We start from the raw sequence: 21,978 nt of genomic DNA, 5'->3' as shown, positions 1-21,978 counted from the left end.
CAACAGTTTTTATTAAGTCTCTGTTTTTCTGCCACAGATGCGTCATCTTCTATTTAAAGGGTTTTTAGATACATTTCAAAATAAAATGACTGATACCCGGTTATTTGTATCTTTCCAGAATTCTGGGGTTTGATTGACATGCTGGTTTATTAAAGGATGCGTCTGTTGATCAGAACGAATCAAAGTCTTCAAAGGGATTTTCTGTTAGTTGTGCTGCTGGATCTGAACTTTAACACGTTAACTCAGGATTAATTTACCAGAAGTAGAATATCACTCAGTATATTCTCATACTCAAGCCACATTTTTAAGTACATATATATATTTGATTTGTGTGTTTATTAAGGTCACTGTGATTTGTTACTTAACCACATTAGAATGTAATAAAGAGTGAGACCTCTTTCCACTTCTCTCATCTTTGACGGACCGGTCTCAGAAAACATCAGCAGAGTGAGACCTCGTGCCTTTTCCCTCCTCTCTGACACGTCATCACAACATCATCCAAGATGGCGGCCTCGGTGCGGGACAAGCAGACAGGTCCGTGAAACGCTTTCCTCCGGTTCTCCTGGTTCCGGTGGTTCTACTGGTTCCTCTGGTTCCTGCTGGTTCCTCTGGTTCCTGCTGGTCGGTTCTGGACTTCCGGTCCGAACCAGCTGACTGGACCAGTTAACCACCGGCTCCACGTCCTGTGAACGAGGAGCCGGTGGTTAACTGGTGTTTCACCACAGAATCAAACAGCTGATCGTCCCCTGCTCGTTCAGACCAGTTAACTAACCAGCTAACTAGTAGCTGACATGTTAACCAGTTAACTGACCGGCTAACCAGTTAACTGACATGCTAACCAGTTAACTGACATGCTAACTAGTTAACTGACATGCTAACTAGTTAACTGACATGCTAACCAGTTAACTGACATGCTAACTAGTTAACTGACATGCTAACCAGTTAACTGACATGCTAACTAGTTAACTGACATGCTAACCAGTTAACTGACATGCTAACCAGTTAACTGACATGCTACCCAGTTCACTGACATGCTAACCAGTTAACTGACATGCTAACCAGTTCACTGACATGCTAACCAGTTAACTGACATGCTAACCAGTTCACTGACATGCTAACCAGTTAACTGACATGCTAACCAGTTAACTGACATGCTAACCAGTTAACTGACATGCTAACCAGTTCACTGACATGCTAACCAGTTCACTGACATGCTAACCAGTTAACTGACATGCTAACTAGTTCACTGACGAGCTAACCAGTTAACTGACATGCTAACCAGTTAACTGACATGCTAACCGGCTCCTAGCTGCTGAAGGAGATGAAGCTAACAGCTAACAGCTAACAGAGCTTCAGTGTGAAACCTTATCTTTATTCCTAGAGACGTTTGGATGTAAACATCCGGTTCCGAGCTGGAAACCGAACCTGTTATTATCACAGGGATCAGTGGAGAACTGTCTCTGATCTGGTCTTTGATTTAACAACATTCATACCAGAGTCAGAGTCACGTCAGGCAGTGAATATGAATCATAACTATCTGAATCATATAGATATGAATTCATATCTGTATGAAGACATGAACCTGCTCCAGTCTGTGTGATATTGAGATGATGATGATGATGATGATGATGATGATGATGATGATGATGATGATGATGATGATGATCTGTGTTGGTTCTGCAGTCGCTCTGAAGCGGATGCTGAACTTCAACGCTGCTCCACTGAAGAACTCAGCTGCTGAGCCAGTATGGAAGGTAACACAAGACAACACACACACACATGCCACAGACACACATACTACACACACATGCTACACACGGGGCTGCCATGGTTACTGTGGTTACACCGTCACGTCAAACTCACAACCTCAGCACCGGGAAGAAATCATGTGCACGTTATTGTAAATACTATTACTATCATTGTGAGTTTCCTCAGAGCAGACTTACACAACTGTGTGTGTGTCTGTGTGTGTGTCTGTGTGTGTGTCTGTGTGTGTGTAGGTGCTGATCTATGACCGGTTCGGTCAGGACATCATCTCTCCTCTGCTGTCGGTCAAGGAGCTGAGGGACATGGGCATCACGCTGCACCTGTAAGAGACACACACACTAACACACACTAACACACACTAACACACTAACACACTCTGACCTGAAGCTAGAACCAGCAGCGACTTTCAGACCATACCTGACAACTGTCCTAGACCCTGAGTGTGTGTTTGTGTGTGTGTGTGTGTAGTCTGCTACACTCTGACAGAGATCCCATCCAGGACGTACCAGCCATCTACTTCGTCATGCCCACAGAGGAGAACATTGACAGGATATGCCAGGTACACACACACACACACACACACACACACACACACACACCTGGTGTGAAACCCTGACAGACAGCTTCTCAACGTGCTTGTGTGTGTCTGTGTGTGTCTGTGTGTGTGTAGGACCTGAGGAACCAGCTGTATGAGTCCTACTACCTGAACTTCATCTCTGCCATCAGCAGAAGCAAACTGGAGGACATCGCCAGCGCCGCTCTGGCGGCTAACGCTGTCACCCTCGTCACCAAGGTTACCATGGTTACGCCCATCATCTCATTAGTGCGACTGACGAGTGAGATCCTGTAAATAAAGATGGACCTAAACTGAGGCCAAAGGGTCTTGATCGCCCCCTGGTGGCTGACTGCAGTATAGCTTAAAAACCTCCATGTTTAATTTGTTCGGGTTTAATTTGTTATTTAATGATATAAAAACAAGCTGAGTCGACGTGACTAACAGCTGAGACTGACTCCTGATTGGTTGAGAGCGTGTGTGGGCGGGACCAGGATACCTCGGCTCCACCATCACTACTGACTGTAAACCACCACTAGATGGCAGCGTTTGTCTGCAGGATATTTATTTGTCATGTTTGTACAACAGGAGGAAGTGGAGACATGTCGGCCATCTTTGTTTACAGTCTGTCACTAGTTTGATTACTTGTCATGTGACTTAATCAGATAAAACAAATCAGATTGAAGTTTCCTGACAACAGTCATCTCATGGTTTCTGTATAAATGTTCATGTGTTGTCATGGAGACAAACTGGTCTGAGTCATGGAGACGATCAGTGTTCACGTTACTGTCCGATCGTTTCAGGTGTTTGATCAGTACCTGAACTTCATCACCCTGGAGGACGACATGTTCATCCTGTGTCACCAGAACAAGGAGCTCATCTCCTACCACGGTAACACACACACACACACACACAACACACAACACACACACGATTAGTGTTGACAACTATGCTCATCATCACTTAATTGTTTCCAGCCATAAACCGAGCAGACATCCAGGACACGGACATGGAGGCCATCATGGACACCATCGTGGACAGTCTCTTCTGCTTCTTCGTCACTCTGGGTGAGTTTGTTTCTGAGGGTGAACACACACCAGGGTGGCACGGTGGTACAGCGGTTAGCCTCACAGAGGGTTCTGGGTTCAAACCTGACATGTGGAGCCAGAGAACGGACCTTGATCCCACGGCTCCACTTCAGGTTTTACAATCTGATCTCAAGCTGAAGTAAAAGAATGATAATACAAGTTCATGAGGTTTTTAAATCTCAGTATGTTACCGGTCGAGTCCACTAGAGGGAGGTGTTCACTTCAGGTTTTATTTAATCCAGAATGATTCTTCTGATTTAGTCCAGAACAGGTTCCAGGTTCCAGGCTGATTTACTGTCATTTATATTCATGTGTTGTTCAAACTCCAACACAAACTTTCATGTCTCAGACAAAACCTTTGTCTCTGAATTGTCTCCTTTATTTAAATAATAGAAGATGTCGCCTCAGCTTCAAGTTCTTTATTTCATTTTAAATATTTGTATGTGTGCAATGAGATGAATCTTTTCTCAACCTGTGTGTGGTCACATGATCAGGAGCGGTGCCGATCATCCGCTGTCCCAGAGGCAACGCCGCAGAGATGGTGGCTGTGGTGAGTTGATGATTCATACACTTTAATACCATAATGACATATTTCATATTTCTGCCTGTCAGCACGTTGACAACGAGCAGAACTCATTCAAACTAATAATGGTTTGTTATGAGTTAATAATTAATCTAGCTCACAGGTTTATATAATAAATGTTTTTATCGATCATATCCATTGCACATCCAGAGACGTCACACAATACTTTGACATCAACAGTGTATAGAAATTATATAATCAGGTTTGGAGGCTGTGGCTCAGGTGTTAGAGCGTGTTGCCCACTAATCAGAAACTCGGTGGTTCGATCCCAGTTCCTCCTTTTTAATTTTCTGTTTCAGCCTCATGCAATTTTCTCTTTGTGTGTGTGTGTGTGCGCGTGTGTTCGTGTGTGTGTGTGTGTGTGTCTGTGTGTGTAGAAATTGGACAAAAAGCTCCGTGAGAACCTGCGAGACGCCAGGAACAGCCTCTTCACCGGAGACAACATGGCCGCTGGACAGTTCAGGTACTTCACACCTGTCAATGAAACTGAATGACACGGCATCAAACTCTTCTTCCCATGATGCATTGCTCTGACTCTGCGTGACCTCGTCCCCTTTGACCCCAGTTTCCAGAGGCCTCTGTTCGTTCTGGCTGATCGTAACGTGGACATGGCCACGCCCCTCCACCACACGTGGACCTATCAGGCGCTGATCCATGACGTCCTGGTGAGTTTGTGTTGATGCTTAAAAGAAGTTTCAGAAGTTTCTCTCTTTGAAACATTAATGAAACGTTTTAACATCATTTGTTGTTGAAGAAAGAAACTGATTCACATTGTCCTTTGCTCGTTGTAGTTCAACTGTGTGTGTGTGTGTTTGTGCGCGTGTCTGTGTGCGTGCGTGTGTGTGTGTGTGTGTGTGTGTGTGTGTGTGTGTGTGTGTGTGTGTGTCAGGGATTCTGTTGAAACACACACAGTAACTCATGCAGAGCCAAGGTGCTGTCAGCTGCTGAGGTGCTGAGGTTCAAACTGGCAGCACTGGAATGCAGAGTTACATGGATGTGTTATGATGTGTTATGATGTGTTATGATGTGTTGTGATGTGTTGTGATGTGTTATGTAACACACACACACCACTTACTGAGTCGTTTAGTGTCATTTTCGTCTTCAGGTCTAATTTTCCTTTGTGTTGAGTTTATTCTGGCTCGTGAAGTTTCTGCTCGGAGGTGAAACAATGTGACTCTGTTCAAAACCATCTGATGTGTTTTTTCATGAATGCGTCACAGGCCACAAGCAGAACCGCTGACTGGTTTTCATTAATATCAGTCCGGTAAATATGTCAGATGTTTTTAAATAGAAATCCAGGATTTATTCTCTGATTAAACAACGAAGATGTTCAACAGTTATTTTAAATGACTGGACCTGCTCATTTCGTCCAGATTCACCAAAGAGTCTCTTCAGTCGCGTCTCTTCTTCCACCAACTTGTTCACACGAGTGAAAACCTAAACTCCTTAAACTAATAATTCATATTACAGAAATCCGTATTGTGGTTTTGTGGTTATGACTCCCTGGTCCTGGACCCTGGTCAGAGGCATCATCAGGTGAATGGATGCTCTGGTTTCTGTCCCCAGGACTTCCATCTGAACAGGGTGATGATGGAGGAGGGCGCAGGGGTGGAGCCATCTCCTGCCGGCGCCAGACCAAAGAAGAAGAGCAGGAAGACCTACGACCTCACGGCCGCCGACAGGTTCTGGCAGAAGCACAAGGGCAGGTGAGTTCACCGGGAGGAGAAGGTTCAGCTCCATGATCATCGGACTGAAAAGTTTAACTCGAGCTTCATTCACATGTTTCCAACATTTTACATTTTGGGATAAATTTTAATAAACATCATAATCAACGATAAAGTTCATGACATATTAAAATGTGTGTTTGGACAATTTGGTGGCTGTGGCGGAGTGGGTAGAGCGGTCGTCCTCTAACCAGAAGGTCGGCGGTTCGATCCCAGTCTTCCTCTGTCTGCAAGCTGAAGATACTGAACCCAGAACGACTCCTCATAGAAGAGTGTGTGTGAATAACAATAAACCATAAAGTGTCATCAGGACTATAAAAGATGTGTAGACAGATGAAAGTGGGAGGCGGTTTACTGTAAACAGGAAGTGGGTTGACGGGTCAGAGGGGACTGAGCGGCGCTCTGTGTCCACAGTCCCTTCCCTGAGGTGGCCGAGTCGGTCCAGGAGGAGCTGGACACGTACAGAGCGCAGGAGGACGAGGTCAAACATCTGAAGAGCATTATGGTGAGAGACACACACACACACACACACACACACACACACACACACACACACAATGTATTCCCTCGCTCCTTACCTTAATATAACTATCACAACTAAATGCACAACCTAATCCTCATTCTAACTCTGATCCTAAACAAAATGAGGCAGAAGTTCCTCACTCTGTAGTTTCTGTGGTCCTCACAAAGATAGAAGAACAAGTTCACACACGCACCAGGCTGCTCAGTCCTGGATTTACAGTAAATCATAAAAATGAACATCAGATGTAATGAAGAAGACTTGAGGAAAACAGAGGAAAATGTTTCCTGACCTCGTAAAGTGAGAAGGAGTCATTTCCTATAGACTTCTACAGTATAGAAACTACCAGTGGAGTCGCCCCCTGCTGGTCAGTAAACAGAAGACAGGATTCAGACTCTCCCACGTACATATTTACTGTCTATGGTTTGAACAGAGCCAATTCAAAGTGCATTACATAAGATATGAAATGCATCATGTCTGTAACAGCAACATAAGAAAATACAAAAACAAATCATCTAGTCAAGAATTAATAATAAAGACATTTGGAGACTTAAAAATAACAATTAGCCACAAGAAGAAGAGCAGAAAGAGTTTTGAGTTTTGTGTTAATCACCGAGTGCCACTGTGTGCGTGTATGTGTGTTTCTGTCTGTGTGTGTGTCTGTGTGTGTGTCTGTGTGTGTGTGTGTGTGTGTGTCTGTGTGTGTGTGTGTGTGTGTGTCTGTGTGTCTGTGTGTGTGTCTGTGTGTGTGCAGGGTTTGGAGGGAGAGGATGAAGGAGCCATCAGCATGCTATCAGACAACACAGCTAAGCTAACCTCGGCCGTCAGGTACGACAAACGTCCTCCATCATCACACTTCTATAGAAACTGACTTGTTCTTCAGTGGAGTCGCCCTCTGCTGGTCACTTGAGAGAAGACAGGTCCCAGGCTCGTGCTCGTTGGAGTCTGTTATATAGATTATAGATGAGATTATTTCTGACACCTTCTGAGAGGAGCTGACGTGACCTCCGACTTTCCAGCTGCTCGGTCACGTGGAGGCGTCCGACCTCAGGGACACTTTGTTGTTTCTCCTCCTTCACTGAATGTCTGCGGTCGTCTTTCAGCAGCTTTCTCTCAATTACATTTACAAATTAATTTCCACGAAACCTGAGAGTTGAGGTTGCGCTGCGAGCCAGGGGACATGTGATTCGATTTCTGCTTTCCACCATTCAAACACTTGTTTTGATCTGTAACCGTGAAAGTATGTTCCTCTCTCGCCAATCGTCTCTGTCGTCTGCATCAAGAGCTTCATCAGAACTGTAAGACACAGCAGACGCAGAAGTTGGTTTCTGATTTGAACGTGTTGTGTTGGTTATTAAGAAGCAGCTTCATGTGGTTTCATGTGCAGAAGTCTAACAGTTTGTGTTGTGTTTTTTCCTGCAGCTCTTTGCCGGAGCTGCTGGAGAAGAAACGACTGATTGACCTTCACACCAACGTGGCCACGGCCGTGCTCGACCACATCAAAGTACGAAGCTGCCCCGCTCACACCAGAGGAAACTCTCATTACACCGGTTTACACACAATGACACTTTGCACCAGCGTTTAAACACCAGAGGCGTCTTTGTAAATGTGACCAAGTGGATGAAGTTCTAACACGTGACGGACGTGTCCCAAACACAAACTCCAGAAAATGTCCAGACACATTTAACACAGTTCATTTCTGAATCATCTTCAACAACACAACAACACAACAACACAACATCACAACAACACAACAACACAACAGTCTCAGTGTTGGTCTGTGAAGATTCACTCAACACGACTGAGCTGAGCTCTTTGTTTACAGAGTCGGAAACTGGACGTTTACTTTGAGTACGAAGAGAGACTGATGAGCAAGGCCACGCTCGACAAAACACTGTTGGACATCATCAGTGACCCAGATGGTGAGCGCACACACACACACTCACACACACACACACACACACACACACACACACACACACACACACACACACACACAGACACTCACACTCAGTGGTTAACACAATGCTAAATATCTGTTCATTTTTCGACATTCACATATAACAGAACAACTGAAAAGTGACTTTGTGTAAATGTTTGTGTTTGTTTCAGCCGGGACCCCAGAAGACAAAATGAGACTTTTCCTCATTTACTACATCACGGCTCCGCAGGCTCCTCCAGAGGTGAGAGGCTGAGGATTCACACCTTCACACCTTCACACCTTCACACCTTCACACCTTCATACCTCAGACTGAAACACACACGGTCGACATGACGGCTCCCAGCTTCTCTCAATCCAGTTCAGGTCATTTGTGAGCTTGTATTTTTATAAATTTGTATTATTAATGGACATTAGCAAGTAGGTGAATCTCAGTGGTGCTCATGTTTGGATTTGGCAGATGGAAGTGTGAACAGTTTCTCTTCTTAATGATCAAACCTTCTGTTCATCTTCTGCACTCAATGGTTTCACCTGACCTCTGTAAAAATCTACTCCGAGACTTTATGAACTTTGTGGAAACGGTTCCTGGTTCAGAGAAGCTGCTGAAACAGTCACATCGCAAAGCAGCGAAATCGAGACCGACAGAAAATCCAACACAGAGAAGTCGGACGTTTACATCAGCAGATGATTCAAATCTAAAGAGTGTTTTTATAATATTCTCTTACGCTTGATCCTGGGTTCTGACAACAATGAACAAACCCCAGAGTTCTGCCCTGAGAGAGAAGAGAAATGTGAGTTGGCTGCCGCAGTTGTTTTTTCTCTTTACTGGGACTATTGAGTATTGTATTGGCTGCATGTGAACGAGTGTGAAGGCAGATTACTCAGCGGTGAGACGCCGATGTGAAGCTCAGTCAAAATATAACCTCATCCTGAAGAGGAGCTCTCAAGGGGAACTGGAACTTTCTGTGATCTTCCTGCGGTTTAGTGTTTACTGCAACGAACAAAACCAGGTCGCTGAGGAAAGTAAGAGGATCCGAGGAGGAGGAAATCAAAACCACATCACACCACAATACTCCTATTCTTCTGTGGAGGGAGCAGATGGAGCAGCATCAGGGTGAAAGCTCAGGAACTAACCTTGTGTTTGAGTCACTTAAGTTGTTTAGTTTGATGTCACATGATCTACATATGTCTTTTGTTGACCATTCAAAACACTCTGTACGTTAGAATGCACATTTTCCATTTGATGAAAACCTGCTGAGATCCAGACAAACAACCGACAGTGACCTGCAGTGACCTGCTGACCTCAGGTCCGAGCTGCATTCACTCTCAGGACGGGAGAGAAGAATAAAAGCCTGAGGGGGGGGGGGGGGTGTCTGAATCGTCTCACTCTGTGGTGACGGAGGTAAAGAGAGTCAGAGCTTTTAGAGTTTGAGATTTGTTTATATTTTTGCTGACACTGACTTTTGCATCATTTAATATTTTTCTGTAGAAACTAAAGCCTCAGACGCAGGATACGTCCTCACTACGACATTTTACTTTGAAAAGGATGTTTTCAAACTAAAGCGATCTCAGTCCACACAAGCGTTTTCACTTCGTATCAGTTTTAATCCCGTCCACACGCGTGTCACATGACCACTCACGTGCACTGAGCATGTGCATGTATTGAATCACAGCTCGTCTCCTACACACAGTTTAACACAAACTATGACTCAAGTGAAAGTGACTTCAGCAGCAGAGACACAAAACAATCAGAGTCCATCTTCAGAAGTGGAGGGAACCAAGATGTCCGTCCAGTCCCAGAATCAGATCACAGTGTTTAACTGGGAACCAGTGAAGCATCAGACTTCACTGGTTTCTTGTGTGATGTCAGAAATTCCTCTTGAGATTTGTGTCCATGGACGACAAAGTAAAGTTGCTTCGTGGTCTCAGATGAGATCCAGTTCTTCCCGTCATCCTTCCCAGGTTCTTCATCCACACTGGGACTGACCCAGCACAGGGGAAACTTACTTCACTCCACAGAAATGGTTCAGACAGATGGTTTCAGGTCTGTCGCGCCCACAGATCCTCACAACCACATTAATCTGATCAGTGAGAAGCTTCTTCTTGGCTCCATCACATCCACAGTGTGTTATGAGCCAGTGATGGAACCAAGATGATGGAGTCAAGGCGCCAAGTTCCTCTGGGAGAAGCAGAGCTGCTTAGTCACCGTGAAGCGAGCTGCTGGCTCCGAGGGCGTTTGGCAGAACCCCCCCCATCCATTAGTGAAATGACAGCGACTGTGATTTAGATCAGTTGGACGTTTGGAGCCTCAGCATGAACTGATGCAGGTTCTCTGAACCATGTGTGGAACCAGGCCGGAGAAGTTCCCAGAGCCTCAGAAGCAGTGGGGGGGGCTGGTGAGGGTCCAGTGGGCAGAGAGCTCCACACCTGCAAAGATCATCTCATCAATCTGTTTCCACTGGGATACTTCTCTCAACACTGGTGAAATCTATCGCTCGCCAACACATGAAAGCAAGACGTGTCTCTGAGCTGTGGACGTTCATCAGTCATGAGACGTCCTGCTGGGTTAGTAATGATCTGTGACATCAGTCCTGGGACCAAGAGCTGAAGTTCACTTGGAGATTCTGGTGTTTGTGTCTGAAGACTTGACGACTGGTGTGTGTCTGTTTGTGTTGCACGAGTCTCAGTGTGAAGGAGACGGGCTTCACACTGTTTGTGTTGTTGCTGTGTTGACAAAGTTTCACACATTGATTCAGACATGAACCTGAAAGTTGGCTTCATCAAACCTGTCAAAGTCCAAGAAGCTGAAGTTGACTGCAGCGTCTCTGGTGAACATCTTTATGACTTTTACACCAAAGCTCCAGGAGCAGAGTTTCAGAAGAACATTCATCTGAAGTCTCTCTTCTCACAGCTGGAGGTCTGTGGTGAGTTGTTGGTCCTTGATTCTCCTGCTGCTGCTGTTTGATGATGATGAAGATGTGACGTGAAATAATCGTTCATTTATCATCATTCAGGTGAAATAATGGTGATATTGACTTGAAGTCATATCTCCAGCCCCAATGTGATCACTGTGATATTATCACATATCATTATATTGTTGATATAAATCTCAGTCTAAACGTGGCTGCTGGAGAACAGCTGCTGTGGGAACTGTCCTCTGTGGACGTGAGAGGACGGACAGTCTGGAAATCACTTCACATTAAGGTTCTCAGCATCTGTCCAGATGTCTCCTGGTGGACGGTGGGACAGTTCCTCCGTCTGCCAGGAACAACAAGCCTCAGTCTGTCTTCCATCCTCCTGAGAGCTGGAGCCGTCCGGCTTCACCCTCCATCACCACCCACTCCTTCTCCGGCTCCTCCCCCCCCCCGTCTGTCTCACCCTCGGAACTCTGTCTCACCCTCAGAACTCTGTCTCACCCTCAGAACTCTGTCTCACCCGTTTCTCCTCCTTCCAGAGAGTTCCTGGTCCTCACTCACTCTCTCACTTGGCTCAGCAGCGTTTCACTGAGCTCCTGCTGAGCTTCTCCCCCCCGTCTGTCTCACCCTCAGAACTCTGTCTCACCCTCAGAACTCTGTCTCACCCGTTTCTCCTCCTTCCAGAGAGTTCCTGGTCCTCTTCACTCTCTCACTTGGCTCAGCAGCGTTTCACTGAGCTCCTGCTGAGCTTCCAGTCGGCTCCTGAGTGATGGAGAGACTGAGACACACGACGTCACGACCTGGACGAGACACTGAGTGGAATGTTTTCATTGAACTATTTATACATTGCAGAGTTTCCTGGGTTGACTTTGCTCTTTGGGGGAGAGAGGCCCCTCAGTCCAACTGGTGAGACGGGAACTCGCTGCTGAAACCTGCGTTAGTGAGATTCTGTGAGCTGGCCTTGCTGTTGATGCAGCTCAGTCACAGGAGCTTTCAGTTATTTCAACCCTGGACACAGTTACTTTTAGTTTGTGAAGAATCTCAGTCCTCATGGTTTCTTCAGGGGTCGAACAGAGGAGACGGACCTACTCACCACCAAGCACCAAACCCACAGGGTCAGAGAGAAGGTGAAGGAGCAGAAGCACATCACAGACTGAAGACCTGTGGCTGCTGAAATCTGACAGAGCAGAGTCTGTCGTTATTATTTAATCTGAAAACTTCACACAACACATACCTGTGTTTTTAAAGCTTCTCTCTGAGGCAGAGGTTTGTGTCCTCGACCTGAACAGAAGAACCAGCAGCTTCCTGTTCCACCACCACGTCGCCTTGTGTGATGAGACCCCGCCTCCACTGACCCCGGCTCAGTCTGAGGAGGTGGTCGACCACGTGATCCCAGACGTTCCCTCATCGATGAATAATTCATATTAATGAGCAGCAACAGTTGATGAAGAAGTTTCATTTCATCATCAGTCGATGATTGTGTGATTGTGTGATTGTGTGATTGTGTGATAGTGTTTGAGGCCTCATGCTTTCCCTTCTCTCTGTGTTACAGTCGGACCTGGAGCAGTATAAGACGGCTCTGCTGGACACAGGCTGTGACCTTTCACCTCTCAACTACATCAAGCAGTGGAAGTAGGTTAACCACTGTTTAATATCATATTCATAATACTAATAAATGATAACCTCTCACCTGTTTCCTCTCACCTGTTTCCTCTCACCTGTTTCCTCTCACCTGTTTCCTCTCACCTGTTTCCTCTCACCCGTTTCCTCTCACCTGTTTCCTCTCACCTGTTTCCTCTCACCTGTTTCCTCTCACCTGTTTCCTCTCACCTGTTTCCTCTCACCTGTTTCCTCTCTCTTGTTTCCTCTCACCTGTTTCCTCTCACCTGTTTCCTCTCTCTTGTTTCCTCTCACCTGTTTCCTCTCACCTGTTTCCTCTCACCCGTTTCCTCTCACCTGTTTCCTCTCACCTGTTTCCTCTCACCTGTTTCCTCTCTCTTGTTTCCTCTCTCCTGTTTCCTCTCTCCTGTTTCCTCTCACCTGTTTCCTCTCACCTGTTTCCTCTCTCCTGTTTCCTCTCTCCTGTTTCCTCTCACCTGTTTCCTCTCTCCTGTTTCCTCTCACCTGTTTCCTCTCACCTGTTTCCTCTCACCTGTTTCCTCTCTCCTGTTTCCTCTTGTTTCCTCTCTCCTGTTTCCTCTCACCTGTTTCCTCTCTCCTGTTTCCTCTCACCTGTTTCCTCTCACCTGTTTCCTCTCACCTGTTTCCTCTCTCCTGTTTCCTCTCTCCTGTTTCCTCTCACCTGTTTCCTCTCTCCTGTTTCCTCTCACCTGTTTCCTCTCTCCTGTTTCCTCTCTCTTGTTTCCTCTCATCCGTTTCCTCTCACCTGTTTCCTCTCTCCTGTTTCCTCTCACCTGTTTCCTCTCACCTGTTTCCTCTCACCTGTTTCCTCTCACCTGTTTCCTCTCACCCGTTTCCTCTCACCTGTTTCCTCTCACCTGTTTCCTCTCACCTGTTTCCTCTCTCTTGTTTCCTCTCTCCTGTTTCCTCTCTCCTGTTTCCTCTCACCTGTTTCCTCTCACCTGTTTCCTCTCTCCTGTTTCTTCTCTCCTGTTTCCTCTCACCTGTTTCCTCTCTCTTGTTTCCTCTCATCTGTTTCCTCTCACCTGCTCCAGGGCCTTCACCAAGATGGCCGCCACTCCGGCCAACTACGGGAACAGTGGAGTGAAACCGATGGGGTGAGTTAGTGACGATCATCAGGGTTTTAAATGACACACTTTGAATATCGAATCTAATAGTTTGTATATTTCTGTCCAGCTCAGAAATGTGATATGAATATGATCTGTTCTGATCGAGGAAAACCAAATCCAAAAACTTCTGATTTAGTCCAAATAGAAAGTCATTGTTCATCATCCAGTCTTTAAAAGTCTGACGGTTTCAGTTTTCTTTTTTAAACTCTTCTCGTCTTTTTGAATTTTTAAAGTGAGGCAGTGAATTCATTATCATATAAATCACTTTTCTATTGTCCTTTTAATAACTTTTCTATTCCTGATGTGGGAAGGTTTTTTGCCACAGTTTAAGGTTATGTCATCATTTTTCCATCCTCTGAGGAGTTTGTGTTTTCGGCCGCTCTATTAACTTCTGAACCGATTTGAAATGAGACGTGGCCAAGAGAGAAGTTTGGAGTTAATCAATTGGACTTTTTATTGCATTTTCACAAATTTCCCAGATAATAATTCCCAAATCTTTCCTCCTCCTCCTCTAACCTCCTCCTCCTCCTCCCTTCTCTCCTCCTCCTCCCACCTCCTTGTCCTCCTCCTCCTCCCACCTCCTTGTCCTCCTCCTCCTCCTCCCCCTCCACCTCCTCCACCTCCTCCTCCTCCTCTCTCCTCCTCCTCCTCCTCCTCTTCCTCCTCCTCCTCTCACCTCCTCCTCCTCTTCCTCCTCCTCCTCCTCCTCCTCCCCCTCCACCTCCTCCACCTCCTCCTCCTCTCACCACCTCCTCCTCCTCCTCCTCCTCCCACCTCCTTGTCCTCCTCCTCCTCCTCCCCCTCCACCTCCTCCACCTCCTCCTCCTCTCACCACCTCCTCCTCCTCCTCCTCCTCCTCCTCCCACCTCCTTGTCCTCCTCCTCCTCCTCCTCCTCCTCCTCCTCCTCCTCCTCCTCCTCCCACCTCCTCTGCAGACTCTTCTCCAGAGTGATGAACACCGGCTCTCAGTTTGTCATGGAGGGAGTGAAGAACCTGGTCATCAAACAGCATGTGAGTGTTTCTGTGAACCAAGTTTGCAGCTGTGATGTTCTGAAGGTTCGAGATAAACAAGCAAACATGGATCCTCTAGTTAACTGGCCACTGGTTAACTGGTCACTGGTTAACCGATGAACTGGTTTACTAGTTAACTGGTTTACTAGTTAACTGGTCACTGGTTACCTGGTTGTTTCTGCTGCCCACGTGTTGCTGGTCCAGTATTGTGAAGCTCTCTGAACCTGTGTTTCTCCTCAGAACCTCCCGGTCACTCGGATCCTCGACCACCTGATGGAGATGAAGTCCCATCCTGTGAGTTTCTGTGTCTGTTTGTTTCATGTGTCGTCAGAACGCCGTGTTTGAATCTTCTAAAAAACTTTATTCTCCATGCACAGAGGAAGTTGGGTTAGGGTTAGCAGAGAAAGAAAACTAAAGTTTCCAATGTGACCTGAAGGCGTCTCTGTGATTTCACTCACACGTCAGGACTCTGCCGACTTACCCCGGTAACACAAAGACATAAAACATGAAATCATATATAATATTTAGGTTCAAGTTAGCATGTGGCTGCTTATCAGCTGATTACATTTCTGTGTATTTGTTTGTATTAGGGCCGAAAATCTCATTTGAAGGAATTTGACTTAACATGTAATTTATTAGAATATTTTTAAATCCAAACCCACAAAGTCGACAAACATCTTTTCATTAGTTTGTTACTTTGTCGTCTCCGATGTGAAACACAAACACTCTGTTGTCGTGATTGTTCCGCTCGTGTTAGCGTAACATTACTGACTTCCTTTACTGATCAGTCAAGAGGGCACACGACAGGTGGAGCTGCCAGTGAGCGCCCCCTGCTGGATCAGGAGAAACACTACTTCAGACACACTGTGTGCATGTGTGTGTGTAATAACACACTTTCAAACATGTAGATAAACATGTGACCGCAGGTGAACCCATCACACTTCAGTAATTTGATCCTGCACACACTCAGAAACACACACAAAGACACACACTCAGAAACACACGCAAAGACACACACACTCAGAAGCTTACGCAAAGACACACACTAAGAAACACAAGCAAAGACACACACTCAGAAACACACACACTCAGAAACACGAACACTCAGAAACACACGCAAACACACACACTCAGAAACACACACAAAGACACCCACACTCGGAAACACACACAAAGACACACACACTCAGAAGCTTACGCAAAGACACACACTCAGAAACACACACACACAGTAACACACACACTCAGAAACACACACACACTCAGACTGTACAGTTTTCTCAGCGTCTGGAGTTTCAGACGACAACAAAGATCCTGTTGTTGTGAATATGAAGGGGGGGGCGGGGGGGGGGGGGGGAGGATAGGACTGGGATGAAGATGAAAGAAGTAGAAGACATTCCACCTCTATCAGATTCTCCTGTGTGTGTGTGTGTGTGTGTGTGTGTGTGTGTGTGTGTGTGTGTGTGTGTGTGTGTGTGTGTGTGTGTGTGTGTGTGTGTGTGTGTGTGTGTGTGTGTGTGTGTGTGTGTGTGTGTGTGTGTGTGTGTGTGTGTGTGTCTGTGGGGGGGTGGATGTGTGTGTGTGTGTTGTAATAAAGCAACAGTTCAGCATGTAACTGTTAGTACAGACGGACGACCGACCAGTGGACTCACTGGGACGTCCCGATAATAAAGAATCACACTGGTCCAGTCTCGAGGGGACAAGTGGACGAGTTTCTCAGCTTCCTCCTGAGACAGGATGTTCCTCAGGTTCCTCAGACTGTGCAGGTGGAAGGAAGCTGTCCTAGAGACTTGTTCTCTATGTGGGTCACATGTCCTGGTCCTAGAGACTTGTTCTACATGTGGGTCACATGTCCTGGTCCTAGAGACTTGTTCTCTATGTGGGTCACATGTCCTGGTCCTAGAGAGTTGTTCTACATGTGGGTCACATGTCCTGGTCCTAGAGACTTGTTCTCTATGTGGGTCACATGTCCTGGTCCTAGAGACTTGTTCTACATGTGGGTCACATGTCCTGGTCCTAGAGACTTGTTCTACATGTGGGTCACATGTCCTGGTCCTAGAGACTTGTTCTCTATGTGGGTCACATGTCCTGGTCCTAGAGACCTGTTCTCTATGTGGGTCACATGTCCTGGTCCTAGAGACTTGTTCTACATGTGGGTCACATGTCCTGGTCCTAGAGACTTGTTCTATGTGTGGGTCACATGTCCTGGTCCTAGAGACTTGTTCTATGTGTGGGTCACAGGTCCTGGTCCTAGAGACTTGTTCTATGTGTGGGTCACATGTCCTGGTCCTAGAGACTTGTTCTACATGTGGGTCACATGTCCTGGTCCTAGAGACTTGTTCTATGTGTGGGTCACAGGTCCTGGTCCTAGAGACTTGTTCTATGTGTGGGTCACATGTCCTGGTCCTAGAGACTTGTTCTACATGTGGGTCACATGTCCTGGTCCTAGAGACTTGTTCTCTATGTGGGTCACATGTCCTGGTCCTAGAGACTTGTTCTATATGTGGGTCACATGTCCTGGTCCTAGAGACTTGTTCTATATGTGGGTCACATGTCCTGGTCCTAGAGACTTGTTCTATATGTGGGTCACAGGTCCTGGTCCTAGAGACTTGTTCTCTATGTGGGTCACATGTCCTGGTCCTAGAGACTTGTTCTATATGTGGGTCACAGGTCCTGGTCCTAGAGACTTGTTCTATGTGTGGGTCACATGTCCTGGTCCTAGAGACTTGTTCTATATGTGGGTCACAGGTCCTGGTCCTAGAGACTTGTTCTATATGTGGGTCACATGTCCTGGTCCTAGAGACCTGTTCTATATGTGGGTCACATGTCCTGGTCCTAGAGACATGTTCTCTATGTGGGTCACATGTCCTGGTCCTAGAGACATGTTCTCTATGTGGGTCACATGTCCTGGTCCTAGAGACTTGTTCTATATGTGGGTCACAGGTCCTGGTCCTAGAGACTTGTTCTATATGTGGGTCACATGTCCTGGTCCTAGAGACTTGTTCTCTATGTGGGTCACATGTCCTGGTCCTAGAGACTTGTTCTATATGTGGGTCACATGTCCTGGTCCTAGATACTTGTTCTATATGTGGGTCACAGGTCCTGGTCCTAGAGACTTGTTCTCTATGTGGGTCACATGTCCTGGTCCTAGAGACTTGTTCTATATGTGGGTCACAGGTCCTGGTCCTAGAGACTTGTTCTCTATGTGGGTCACATGTCCTGGTCCTAGAGACTTGTTCTCTATGTGGGTCACATGTCCTGGTCCTAGAGACCTGTTCTATATGTGGGTCACATGTCCTGGTCCTAGAGACATGTTCTCTATGTGGGTCACATGTCCTGGTCCTAGAGACTTGTTCTATATGTGGGTCACATGTCCTGGTCCTAGAGACTTGTTCTCTATGTGGGTCACATGTCCTGGTCCTAGAGACTTGTTCTATATGTGGGTCACATGTCCTGGTCCTAGAGACTTGTTCTCTATTTGGGTCACATGTCCTGGTCCTAGAGACCTGTTCTATATGTGGGTCACATGTCCTGGTCCTAGAGACATGTTCTCTATGTGTGGGTCACATGTCCTGGTCCTAGAGACCTGTTCTATATGTGGGTCACATGTCCTGGTCCTAGAGACTTGTTCTCTATGTGGGTCACATGTCCTGGTCCTAGAGACTTGTTCTCTATGTGTGGGTCACATGTCCTGGTCCTAGAGACCTGTTCTATATGTGGGTCACATGTCCTGGTCCTAGAGACTTGTTCTATATGTGGGTCACATGTCCTGGTCCTAGAGACTTGTTCTATATGTGGGTCACATGTCCTGGTCCTAGAGACTTGTTCTATATGTGGGTCACATGTCCTGGTCCTAGAGACTTGTTCTCTATGTGGGTCACATGTCCTGGTCCTAGAGACCTGTTCTATATGTGGGTCACATGTCCTGGTCCTAGAGACCTGTTCTATATGTGGGTCACATGTCCTGGTCCTAGAGACATGTTCTCTATGTGGGTCACATGTCCTGGTCCTAGAGACATGTTCTCTATGTGGGTCACATGTCCTTGTCCTAGAGACTTGTTCTCTATGTGGGTCACATGTCCTGGTCCTAGAGACTTGTTCTCTATGTGGGTCACATGTCCTGGTCATAGAGACTTGTTCTCTATGTGTGGGTCACATGTCCTGGTCATAGAGACTTGTTCTCTATGTGTGGGTCACATGTCCTGGTCCTAGAGACCTGTTCTATATGTGGGTCACATGTCCTGGTCCTAGAGACTTGTTCTATATGTGGGTCACATGTCCTGGTCCTAGAGACTTGTTCTATATGTGGGTCACATGTCCTAGTCCTAGAGACTTGTTCTATATGTGGGTCACAGGTCCTGGTCCTAGAGACTTTTTCTATATGTGGGTCACATGTCCTGGTCCTAGAGACTTGTTCTCTATGTGGGTCACATGTCCTGGTCCTAGAGACCTGTTCTATATGTGGGTCACATGTCCTGGTCCTAGAGACATGTTCTCTATGTGGGTCACATGTCCTGGTCCTAGAGACTTGTTCTCTATGTGGGTCACATGTCCTGGTCCTAGAGACTTGTTCTATATGTGGGTCACATGTCCTGGTCCTAGAGACTTGTTCTCTATGTGGGTCACGTGTCCTGGTCCTAGAGACTTGTTCTATATGTGGGTCACATGTCCTGGTCCTAGAGACTTGTTCCATGTGTGGGTCACATGTCCTGGTCCTAGAGACTTGTTCTACATGTGTGGGTCACATGTCCTGGTCCTAGAGACTTGTTCTATATGTGGGTCACATGTCCTGGTCCTAGAGACTTGTTCTATATGTGGGTCACAGGTCCTGGTCCTAGAGACTTGTTCTATATGTGGGTCACATGTCCTGGTCCTAGAGACTTGTTCTCTATGTGGGTCACATGTCCTGGTCCTAGAGACCTGTTCTATATGTGGGTCACATGTCCTGGTCCTAGAGACATGTTCTCTATGTGGGTCACATGTCCTGGTCCTAGAGACTTGTTCTCTATGTGGGTCACATGTCCTGGTCCTAGAGACTTGTTCTATATGTGGGTCACATGTCCTGGTCCTAGAGACTTGTTCTCTATGTGGGTCACGTGTCCTGGTCCTAGAGACTTGTTCTATATGTGGGTCACATGTCCTGGTCCTAGAGACTTGTTCCATGTGTGGGTCACATGTCCTGGTCCTAGAGACTTGTTCTACATGTGTGGGTCACATGTCCTGGTCCTAGAGACCTGTTCTCTATGTGGGTCACATGTCCTGGTCCTAGAGACCTGTTCTCTATGTGGGTCACGTGTCCTGGTCCTAGAGACTTGTTCTATATGTGGGTCACATGTCCTGGTCCTAACTTGGGTTCCTCCCAGTGGAGCTGGGGGACAAACTAACACCGAGGGGACTATCTGGTCCCACAGTGTTTCTCTGAGATGTTTAGGGACCATTACAATGAGCTCAGTCTGAATTTAGAAGTAAGAAGTTGTGGGTCGTCCAGACCTGGAAGTTCTTGAGATGTTCCTGAAGTTGGACTCAGTGATTAGATTCATCAGCTTCATGTATGTACAGCTGGGTGTCGTCTGCGTAACAGTAGACGTGTCCGAGATGTTTCCTGAGGATGTTTCCTAACGGGAGCAGATATAAGGTGAAGAGCATCGGTCCTGGGACAGAACCCTGAGGAACTCCATGACCAACCTGTGTGTGCATGGAGGAGGAGGAGTCTTATAACATCATCAATCTTCTGAACATAAAGTTGATTTGTGTTCATTTTCTCTCTGATTTCCAGGAAACAGACGATTATCGATACTTTGACCCGAAGATGCTTCGCGGCAGCGAGAGGTACGACTCCACTTCTTTCTCTTCAGTGGGATCACAGATACATAAATGTAATAATATATAATCATAGTGACGTCGTGAGGAATGTTGATCTTCTTCACTCGTCTTCCTCCTCAGCTCTATTCCCAGGAACAAGAACCCGTTTCAGGAGGTGAGACTTTTTTCAAGAGAAAAATATTATACAATATTTTTTTGGACCAACTACTAACTTTGTTTTTACAGAATCAAATAAAATTCAAAAAGCCTTTATGATCAATATTTCTTTAATAAGGTAATAAATTAAATTATTATTGATAGTTCAGAAATTAATTTAATTATGGGCATTTTATTCACTGAACAATCAATCAGTTAATAATTACTAATAATTAAATAACATGACCTCATTGAGGTTTTCTTAATAACTCTAATAACAATATGAGCTGAAACAGCTCAAATCATCTAGATCTCCCCCTGGTGGCCGGCTGCTAGAGATCCTAAATCCCTCCTCCTCCATGTTAGCAGATGGGACATGGACCCTGATCACCCGGCAGCATTCATACCTGAGATATTGAGTTGTATCGTTTATGGACAGTGAGAGGAAGTGAACCCACGTCCTCCATGTTACTGACGTTGTGTTGATGTGACGTCTCTCAGGCCATCGTGTTCGTGGTGGGAGGAGGAAACTTCATCGAGTACCAGAACCTGGTCGACTACGCCAAGGTACCGATCTGCTGCTCGGCCCGTTGCCATGACAACAGAAAGTAAAGCTGTAGAAAGGCTTGTGTGAAAGAATCGTTACACAACTGTGTTCTGTGTTCAGTCCAAACAGGGGAAGAAGGTGGTGTACGGCTGCAGTGAACTGTTCAACGCTACTCAGTTCATCAAACAGGTGAGTTTGATGAACCCCCCCCCACACACACAGACACACACACACACACACACACACACACTCAGCTGTTACCTGTATGAAGTTGTTTGGTTCCTGACGTCTCAATGTTCTTTTCTCTGCAGCTCTCCCAGCTCGGTCAAAAGTGACGTGGGCACCAACAAGATGTGAATCTCTCTCTCTCTCCATCTCCACCCCCCCCCCTCTCTCTCTCCATCTTCCCCCTCTCTCTCTCCATCTCTCTATCTCTTTCTCTTTATTCCAGTTTGTTTTATAAAAACTCTGTACATTTCCTCATTGACCAGTTTTTGTTTCTCGTCAGCACTAATAAAGTTTATCAGCTCACAGACGTCTCACTCGTTCTCTTCTTTAACTGACAGAGGTCACAGTGAGCGGGGGGGCGGGGGGGGGATTAGTGACGTAGCTCAACAACAGTT

At 46.2% G+C, this 21,978-nt stretch overlaps 1 protein-coding gene across 1 annotated transcript; it reads left to right on the top strand.

Moving 5' to 3' along the window:
• The first annotated feature begins 487 nt into the window (after positions 1 to 487).
• scfd1 (sec1 family domain containing 1) lies at positions 488 to 21,753 on the top strand. Its single transcript, XM_061082421.1, has 25 exons — positions 488 to 534; positions 1,684 to 1,754; positions 2,001 to 2,089; positions 2,236 to 2,326; positions 2,438 to 2,560; positions 3,124 to 3,211; positions 3,298 to 3,387; positions 3,903 to 3,958; positions 4,369 to 4,454; positions 4,557 to 4,656; positions 5,558 to 5,697; positions 6,130 to 6,220; positions 6,990 to 7,063; positions 7,658 to 7,739; positions 8,061 to 8,157; positions 8,348 to 8,418; positions 12,642 to 12,721; positions 13,765 to 13,827; positions 14,775 to 14,850; positions 15,091 to 15,144; positions 20,627 to 20,679; positions 20,794 to 20,827; positions 21,310 to 21,375; positions 21,476 to 21,544; positions 21,667 to 21,753. Exons 1-25 carry the CDS (start codon positions 504 to 506, stop codon positions 21,688 to 21,690), a joined length of 1,899 nt encoding a protein of 632 aa, XP_060938404.1. The 5' UTR covers positions 488 to 503; the 3' UTR covers positions 21,691 to 21,753.
• Positions 21,754 to 21,978: the final 225 nt, after the last annotated feature.

The sequence above is a fragment of the Limanda limanda genome, chromosome 12 (assembly GCF_963576545.1).
Source record: "Limanda limanda chromosome 12, fLimLim1.1, whole genome shotgun sequence".
Lineage (NCBI taxonomy): Eukaryota > Metazoa > Chordata > Actinopteri > Pleuronectiformes > Pleuronectidae > Limanda > Limanda limanda.
Note: the sequence above shows the minus strand (reverse complement) of the source record. Positions and strands in the feature narration are given on the sequence as shown.